Source organism: Diaphorina citri, unplaced genomic scaffold (assembly GCF_000475195.1).
Source record: "Diaphorina citri unplaced genomic scaffold, Diaci psyllid genome assembly version 1.1 scaffold585, whole genome shotgun sequence".
NCBI lineage: Eukaryota > Metazoa > Arthropoda > Insecta > Hemiptera > Psyllidae > Diaphorina > Diaphorina citri.
The window spans coordinates 8262-18632 of NW_007378019.1; the positions used below are offsets into that span (position 1 = coordinate 8262).

Consider the following 10371-nt stretch of genomic DNA (forward strand, 5'->3'; position numbering starts at 1 on the left):
TTTTTTTTTCTTAATTTATTAATTTAATTATTAGGTCTCTCTCCTAGTACTATAAAATTTTCAAATATTAAACTTTTTTTTAACCAATTTTAACATCGATTTTTTTTTGATTAAAAAAAAAATTAATACAAAAAATAATCTAATTTTATACCCTCATATTAAATTTTTATTTGAATTTTAATGTTTTTTTTTAACACAAATTTATTTTTTTTAAAAAAAATTTCCAATTTAAATCCTATTTTTAGTAAAATTAATTAACTAATTTTATTTAATAAAATAAAATTAAACTTAAAAATAAAAATTCTTATATGCAAAAATAATATTAATAATTTTTTTTTTTTTTGTAAAAATCAATTATTAATTCTTATTTCTTGATTATTTAATATAATTTTAAACTCATAGGCAATTTAGAGCGATGCCTGAAAAAGGACTATCTTGATGTGATAAATTATGTTAAATTTAACTCTCTCTATTTTAAATACATTTTTTAATATTAATTAAACCCTTGAATACCAAAAATTCATATGCAATAACACTAAAATGCAAGAAAAATAAGCTAATAATAAGCTATTGGACTCATAATTCAAATATAGAATAAATCTTTTTTCTAATAAAAAAAATTAATTTTATTTTCCCTACCTACATGTTATCGATTATTATATCTTTGTCCTCCTCCTCATGAATAATAATCTGAATAGGATTAGAAATAAATCTTCTTTCATTTGTATTTATCTTAATAAAACCATCAACATATTACTCCTTAGAAAGAACAATAAAATATTTTTTAATCCAATCCGTAGGATCACTAATTTTTCTAGTTACTATCAGAATTAACATAATTTATTTTAATGAAATATCAACAATTAATGCAATTCTTCCCCCTCTTGCATTAACTCTAAAAAGAGGTATGGCTCCCCTCCATATTTGAACCCCGGATATTTTAGAAAAATTTAATTATTTTGGATTCTTACTTTTTATTACTATACAAAAATTAGTACCTCTTTTTATTATATACTCTTCATGAATATTCTTAACTCCTTGAATTTGTTTATGTAATTTAATTGTAGGAAGAATCGGAGGAATCAGACAATCCTCAATCCGAAAAATAGTAGCATTTTCTTACATTAGAAATAGAGGATGAATAATAATAGCTCTTTCATATTCTCATTTTTTTTTTATATTATTTTTTTTTCTCTATTTTATTACCAACATAATAATTGTTGTATACATAAAAAAAACACAAAATAAATGATTAACACAAATTAAACCTCAACAAAAACAAGAAAAAATGTTTTTTTTCAGTCTTATACTATCATTAAGAGGCATACCTCCTCTTCTAGCATTTTTACCTAAATGAATAGTAATTAAAAAAATTTCTCTTTACGCTCCAACTATTAGTTTAACAGGAATTTTGTTTTCTCTATTCACTCTCTTTTTTTATATTAAATGTGCAATTACAACAATAATAAAATCCTCAGAAATAGCTAAGTGAAAAATAAAATATTCCCCTATTAAAACCTTCTTCCTATTTTTGATATTAATAAATATTATTTCCCCTCTTATATTTGTTTTGTTAACATAAAGTCTTAAGTTAACAAAACTAGTAACCTTCAAAGTTAAAATTATTTAAATTAGACTTTGAAAATTTTTAACACTGTTACCTCTGAATTTGCAATTCAAAATCATAATTGACTAAAAAATTTAACAAGAAAACAAAGTATAAAGTTCCAATAGTTTTATGATTAGTGCTTATAATTCATATCATGAAGACAAGATGGCTGATATAGGCGAGGAACTGTAAATTCTTTTATAAACTTTGTTTTCTTGTTAAATTTTTTAGTCAATTATGATTTTGAATTGCAAATTCAGAGGTAACAGTGTTAAAAATTTTCAAAGTCTAATTTAAATAATTTTAACTTTGAAGGTTACTAGTTTTGTTAACTTAAGACTTTATGTTAACAAAACAAATATAAGAGGGGAAATAATATTTATTAATATAAAAAATAGGAAGAAGGTTTTAATAGGGGAATATTTTATTTTTCACTTAGCTATTTCTGAGGATTTTATTATTGTTGTAATTGCACATTTAATATAAAAAAAGAGAGTGAATAGAGAAAACAAAATTCCTGTTAAACTAATAGTTGGAGCGTAAAGAGAAATTTTTTTAATTACTATTCATTTAGGTAAAAATCCTAGAAGAGGAGGTATGCCTCTTAATGATAGTATAAGACTGAAAAAAAACATTTTTTCTTGTTTTTGTTGAGGTTTAATTTGTGTTAATCATTTATTTTGTGTTTTTTTTATGTATACAACAATTATTATGTTGGTAATAAAATAGAGAAAAAAAAATAATATAAAAAAAAAATGAGAATATGAAAGAGCTATTATTATTCATCCTCTATTTCTAATGGAAGAAAATGCTACTATTTTTCGGATTGAGGATTGTCTGATTCCTCCGATTCTTCCTACAATTAAATTACATAAACAAATTCAAGGAGTTAAGAATATTCATGAAGAGTATATAATAAAAAGAGGTACTAATTTTTGTATAGTAATAAAAAGTAAGAATCCAAAATAATTAAATTTTTCTAAAATATCCGGGGTTCAAATAGGGAGGGGAGCCATACCTCTTTTTAGAGTTAATGCAAGAGGGGGAAGAATTGCATTAATTGTTGATATTTCATTAAAATAAATTATGTTAATTCTGATAGTAACTAGAAAAATTAGTGATCCTACGGATTGGATTAAAAAATATTTTATTGTTCTTTCTAAGGAGTAATATGTTGATGGTTTTATTAAGATAAATACAAATGAAAGAAGATTTATTTCTAATCCTATTCAGATTATTATTCATGAGGAGGAGGACAAAGATATAATAATCGATAACATGTAGGTAGGGAAAATAAAATTAATTTTTTTTATTAGAAAAAAGATTTATTCTATATTTGAATTATGAGTCCAATAGCTTATTATTAGCTTATTTTTCTTGCATTTTAGTGTTATTGCATATGAATTTTTGGTATTCAAGGGTTTAATTAATATTAAAAAATGTATTTAAAATAGAGAGAGTTAAATTTAACATAATTTATCACATCAAGATAGTCCTTTTTCAGGCATCGCTCTAAATTGCCTATGAGTTTAAAATTATATTAAACAATCAAGAAATAAGAATTAATAATTGATTTTTACAAAAAAAAAAAAATTATTAATATTATTTTTGCATATAAGAATTTTTATTTTTAAGTTTAATTTTATTTTATTAAATAAAATTAGTTAATTAATTTTACTAAAAATAGGATTTAAATTGGAAATTTTTTTTAAAAAAAATAAATTTGTGTTAAAAAAAAACATTAAAATTCAAATAAAAATTTAATATGAGGGTATAAAATTAGATTATTTTTTGTATTAATTTTTTTTTTAATCAAAAAAAAATCGATGTTAAAATTGGTTAAAAAAAAGTTTAATATTTGAAAATTTTATAGTACTAGGAGAGAGACCTAATAATTAAATTAATAAATTAAGAAAAAAAAAGGAGCACAATATCAGAGGAGCGTTGGGATCTATTCCGTCCGGATTTCAAATGGTTGGAACTCTTGCTATTCTACTGATAGGAAATCATGTATCTTACAACAGCCTGAATATAGCACTTAGTATACTTCCTGTGATATTTTTCATACTCTTCTCGTTTGTACCAGAAACTCCTCATTTCCACGCTGCCAAAAACAATTTAAAGAAAACCGAAAAATCATTGAAGTGGTACAGAGGAAACAAAAAGGATGTCATGGAAGAAATGAATAGCATCATGGACAAAACACAAGAAGATTTGAAAAGTAAGACGGGTTATTTGGAACTGTTGACCAATAAGTCGAACCGTAGAGCTTTCACTTTGGTTATGGCAGCCTCTTTATTCCAAAGATTGGGAGGAATTACCTCCATGATAACTTACTCCTCTACTTTGCTACCTAAGCTGGACAATGCCTACTTCGGTCCAGATCAGTGTATCCTCGTATTTATGATCATCATGTTCCTATCCAACTTCTTGCAAGCGCCATTGATGGATATTTTGGGAAGGAAGCCGCTGAGCTGTTTCTCAGCAGCTCTTGGATGTTTGTTAACTTTCTCTACTGGACTTTTCTATTTATATCAAGGAGAGCTGCCCAATTTCCAATACATTCCCTACATAACCACATTACTGTATGCAGCTTCATATTATGGGATTGGTTGTCTGCCCAACATTCTGGTCAGCGAGTTGTTTCCTATCAATGTTCGATGTCAAGCATCATCCTGTGCCTCAGTGGCACTTGCGTTCGGTTCATTCATCACAACCAAGTTCCACATTTTGATTACTAAGTCCTTAGGACAACATGTGATATTTTTCATTTATTCTTCTGTGCACTTTTGTTCGGTTGTATTTAATTACTTTTATCTCATGGAGACTAAGCAGAAAACGTTAGCTGAAATACAAGAGTCAATTATGAACAGTCATAAACAATTAAGACGAGAAAAAACATCTCCATTTGAATGTGGATTTGACCCTATATCTAAACCACGAATTTCATACTCTTTACACTTTTTTTCCATTGCACTTATATTTTTAATTTTCGATATTGAAATTACCCTCATTTTTCCATCACCTTTAATTAAACAAAAAATTATTATAGTAAATTGAATATTATCATCAACAAGACTTATTATATTACTTATTATTGGATTAACTCTAGAATGAAAAGAAGGATCAATAAACTGAAAATAGGATTAAAGTTTTTATAACATTTAATTTGCACTTAAAAAAAACTTAACTGTTAATCTGATAATAAAGAAGTAATTAATACAGCTAGTTTCGACCTAGTCTCAGAGCACGCTCCTTATTAATTGTAAAGAAGTCAAAAAGAGACAAATTATTGTTACTAATTAAATTGAAAAAAATTCCTTTACAAGGAGTCTTAGAGAAAGCTGGTAACTATCTCGGAGCAAGTTATTGTTAGACACCCCCCTCTTGTAGTTTACTTAAAACACTGCCCTTTCACCGCAAAGAAGAATAACCTTCCAAGAGTTTGTACTACTTAAATTTCTTCAAAATTTTGTTCTTCTTAAACTACTTGAAAACACGACAGAAATAATAATAATAGTTACTCCTAATAATAAGATAACTGGATTTTGTCTTCTTATAGATTTTAACCACTTAGAAAATACTAAAGAAATATTTTTACTATTACTTATAAGCCCTTCACACCAACCTTGATCTAATAATATTATTCTTACTAGTTCTTTTTGAGAAATTAGCCCTATCTTCTTAGTTAAACTAGATAGAAAAAATAAAGTTGCTAATAAAAATTTTAACTTAACCCCTAAAATTAAATCTCCCTTTCAAATACAACCTAGAATAACAATAAAAATAGGCGTAATTTTCACCAAAAAAGACAATCTGATTAAATTTAATTCACAGAGTTTTCAACTTATTACACTTCCTAAAAAAATATTAATTAAAGCTAAGGTTAAAATAGATAAACATAAATTTTTTGACCCAGCTACTCATAAAATTCACCCAGAGTAGGAAGATAAGTATAAAATTAAACGTATTCTATAAGTAACAGTAATTAGAGCTATAATTAAAATAAATACCCCCAACCCTACACCTCCGTATCTACATCTTGTTAATTCTAGAATAGAGTCTTTAGACTAAAATCCTGAAGTAAAGGGGACACCTATTAAGCTAAACACAGAAATATTAAAACAAATCACAACAACAAAATCTCTCCCTAAACTACCCATTTTACGTAAATCTTGTACTCCTATTCCTCTATGAATAACAAACCCAGCACATATAAACAGTAAAGCTTTGAATAGAGCATGAACAAGAAGATGAAAAAAACGTACATCAAAATGTCCTAAAGATAAAATAAACAATATAAAACCCAATTGGCCTAGGGTAGATAAAGCAATTAATCGTTTTATATCATACTCCTCCAAAGCTCCAAACCCAGCAATAAAAATTGTAACTATTGAAATAATTATTAATAACATGTTTAATCTTCCTAATATTAAAGTATTAAAGAATCGAATTATTATATACACTCCAGCAGTCACTAAAGTTGAAGAATGAACTAAAGAAGAAATAGGAGTAGGAGCTGCTATGGCAGCAGGGAGCCATGCTCTAAAAGGAAACTGAGCACTTTTTGTTATACATGCTAAAATAAAAAATATAAAACCTGAATTTATTTCCCAGAATATAAAATTTCCTCCTATTCTAGATCAAACTACAGCTAAAATTAATATTCTGTCTCCCAATCGATTTCTAGCAGCAGTAATAAACCCAGAGTTATAAGCATCAGTATTCTGATAATAAATAACTAAACAATAAGAAATAATTCCCAAACCGTCTCAGCCTAGTAAAACTCCAACAATGCTCGGACTAAAAATCATAATTAATATAAATACAATAAATAAAAATATTAGCCAAAAAAACCGGTAGCACTCCTTGCCCGTATAAATCTTTGAGTAAACAATAATTAAAGAAGAAATTATTATTACAATAACAGAAAAAAGCAAGGATATTCAATCTACATAAACAATATAAGTAAATCTCACTCTATTAATTATTATTAATTCTATTTCAATTAAAATTAACTTTATTAAACCAAAATTATAAACAACCAGGAAGAATAAAAAAACATAAACTAAAGTTATGAGAAAAAATGTAAAATGAAATTTTCTTTTTTGCAAAATTGAAATAATTATAATCTTTGAACCCACAAATCAATATTTTACTTAAACTATTTCAATTAAAAAGTCATAATTCTTAAATCTAAAATAAACAGATTCAAGGGAATTCAATGTAAACTCAATAATATGCATTCATATAAATTAAAAGATTTAAAAGAAAAATAAAAAGATATCTTTCCCTGTTGAGAGAAAGAAAACAAGTAAATTCTGTACATAGAACTTAAAACACCTAATAACCCCACAACTAAAAAGAAATGTCAATTTCACCCTAAAACAGAAATAAATAAAAAAATTTCACGTGGCAAGTTTAAACAAGGAGGAAAAGCTAAATTTGAAGAACAAAATAAAAATCACCAAAGTCTTCTGATAGGAATGATATTAATTATTCCCTTATTCAAATATAAACTACGAGTTAAAGAACGATTATAAACTAACCCTAAAACACAAAAAAGTCCAGAGGAGCATAGCCCGTGTCCTACCATTAAATATACACTACCGATTAATCCTCTAATTTTTATTGTTAAAATTCCTCTCAATACAACTCTCATATGAACAATAGAAGAATACGCAATTAGTATTTTTATATCAGTTTGAACAAAACAAACACCAGTCAAAATTAACCCACCTAAAATACTAAAAATTAAGATTCCTGAAGAATACTTATACAAAAAATCCCCTATAATAAAACTTAATTTAATAATCCCGTATCCTCCTAATTTTAACATTACTCCTGCTGAAATTATTGAACCGTAAACTGGTGCCTCTACATGTGCACGAGGAAGCCATAAATGAAGTCCCACTAAAGGAAATTTTACTAAAAAAGCTAATAAAAATATAAAAACCAAGGGCATGCCCCTTAACTCATGTCCCATATTAAAATAATAAATTCCTATTAACAACGGAAGCGAAAAAAATACCGTGTAAATAATTATATAAACCCCAGCTTCAACACGATCAGGTTGATACCCTCATCCTAAAATAATTAAAAAAATAGGAATTACACTTATTTCAAATCTCAAATAAAATCTAACTAAAGCTTCAGAATAAAACACAATAAACAATCTAATCAGTATAAAAATAAAAATTAGATATAAATCTAATCTCCTAGAAAATTTTTCTACAGATAAAACTATTATAATTACTAATCATAAACTCAGTAATACAAAAATTAACTTAATTGTTATTTCTCCTCTTTCTATTATATTCAATAAAAGAAATAAAATAAAAAAAACAAGAGATCCAACAACTAAATCTCAACTTATAACCACAAAAAGTCCTAAAAATCCTAGACCTACTTCTAACATCTAAAAATTAATAGTCTCTTCGCATAGTCTCTACCATGACTACGAACAAGCAATGTAAGTAAAACTAAACCTATTACAGCTTCACAAACCATTACAATAATAAAATAAATAAGAATTATGTCATCAAACATATAATTCATTAAAAAATTTACTAATATTAATAAAATAATCAAAACTAAAAATTCTAAAGTTAAAAGTAGTATTAAAATATGCTTTTTAAATATAAAAAACATACTTAACCCAAAATAAAATATAAATAAACATCTAATAAATACTAACAAATGCTAAAATAGTTTATATTAAAATATTGATCTTGTAAATCAAAGACATAATAGTTTTTAGCATCAGTAAAACTCATTTTGTATTTTTAGTCTCCAAAACTAATATTTTGTTGTTTAAACTACTTACTGGCATACTAAAACTGCTTTTATTTTTTATATTTTATATTTCCACAATTATATCTTTCATTTCTACTCCAATTTCTTTAGGATTATTAATTCTTATTCAAACTTTTATTTTATCCGTTATCTCTCGAATTATCTCAATATCAAGATGAATTCCCATATCAATTTTTTTAATTATAGTAGGAGGACTAATAATTCTTTTTATATACATAACAAGTATTAGCTCAAATGTCCAATTTAAAAATTTAGATATAAAACTTCCTGTTATCTATACAATTTTATCCCTACCTGTCTTTTTTATTACTCCCACTCAGTTATCAATATCTGATAATTTTCAATTATTGGATAATATTAATTTTGATTTCTTTAAACTCTTTTTACCCTTAAATATTTACATATCAATATTTATATTCATCTATTTACTCACAGCATTAATTATTTTTATTAATATAATAACTCTGACCAAAGGCCCAATGCGCAAAAAATACTAATGATAAACTCAAAAATTAAATCTGATACAATAATTTATCCAATTTACAACTCTCTAATTAATTTACCCACACCTTCAAATATTTCAATCCTGTGAAATTTTGGTTCTCTTTTAGGACTTATGTTAATAATTCAAATCCTATCAGGATTATTTTTAGCTATACACTTTTCAGCCAATATTCTTATTGCTTTTGAAAGAGTAATTCATACATGTCGAGATGTAAATAATGGGTGAATACTGCGTTCTATTCACTCAAATGGGGCATCGTTTTTTTTTATTTTTATTTATCTTCATATTAGACGAGGAATCTACTTTAACTCTAGACAACTCAAGAAAACTTGAATAAGAGGAATTATTATTTTATTTTTAACTATAGGCACAGCTTTCCTAGGGTATGTTCTACCGTGAGGACAAATATCTTTTTGAGGAGCAACAGTAATTACAAATTTGTTATCAGCTATCCCTTACTTAGGAGAAACAATAGTTATCTGGCTATGAGGAGGATTCGCCGTAGATAATCCTACTCTTACACGATTTTTTACAATTCATTTTCTCCTGCCTTTTATTCTAGCAAGATTAATTATAATCCATTTAATATTACTGCATGAGTCAGGATCTTCCAATCCATTAGGCACACCTAAAAACAATGATAAAATCCCCTTTCACCCTTATTTTATCACCAAAGATTTATTAGGGTATTCAATATTTTTAATCATATTTTTAATACTTATTTTATATAATCCCTATTTACTTAATGATCCAGATAACTTTATCCCAGCCAACCCTCTAAATACTCCTCTTCACATTCAACCAGAATGATACTTTTTATTTGCATACTCAATTTTGCGAGCAATCCCGAATAAACTAGGTGGGGTTATCGCTTTAATTTCATCAATTTTAATTTTAATATTACTTATGTTATTTCCCCCATCTTTCCATAAGGGTTTCCAATTTTACCCTATTACTCAACACTTGTTCTGAATATGAATTAATATTTTTATTTTACTCACTTGGATTGGAATAAAACCTGTTGAAATTCCCTACGTAAAAATTAGACAAATACTAACTTTATCTTATTTTCTTGTATTTATTTTACTTCCCGTTTCTCAACAAATATGAGACAATCTATTTAAATAGCTTTATAATTTATACAAAATATTTACCTTGAAAGTAAAACAAGAAACTTTTTCTAAAGCTTAACTTAAATCTACCGACACCCCTATAGAGAAATAATAGAATAAAACAATATCAAAAACAAGACTACTCTCAAATAAATTTTTCAACACATATTTATAAGTTTATCATAACGATAACGAGGTAAAGTTCCCCGAATAACAATAATAGAAACTCTCACCAATCCTACTTTAAAATAAAATAAATATTCAGTTAAGGGACCTAAAAAAAAAAGAACCAGCATAACTCTTCTAAATAAAATTCTTAGATACTCCGA

General features: G+C 26.0%; 2 protein-coding genes and 1 pseudogene across 3 annotated transcripts in view; all 3 read left to right on the top strand.

Annotated features, from left to right (window-relative positions):
- Positions 1 to 1723: 1723 nt before the first annotated feature.
- The window catches only part of LOC113467915 (cytochrome c oxidase subunit 1-like), an 11469-nt gene continuing 2821 nt past the window's right edge, over positions 1724 to 10371 (top strand). Inside the window, 1 exon segment of the mRNA XM_026824406.1 lies at positions 1724 to 1760. Coding sequence (XP_026680207.1) covers positions 1739 to 1760 — 22 coding nt within the window. The 5' untranslated portion in view covers positions 1724 to 1738.
- LOC103510332 (facilitated trehalose transporter Tret1-like) lies at positions 3539 to 7211 on the top strand. The gene has a single exon (XM_026824403.1). It carries the CDS (start codon positions 3581 to 3583, stop codon positions 4667 to 4669), a length of 1089 nt encoding a protein of 362 aa, XP_026680204.1. The 5' UTR covers positions 3539 to 3580; the 3' UTR covers positions 4670 to 7211.
- LOC108252534 lies at positions 8396 to 10371 on the top strand (annotated as a pseudogene). Its single transcript, XR_003391832.1, has one exon. The product of XR_003391832.1 is annotated as a cytochrome b-like (transcript).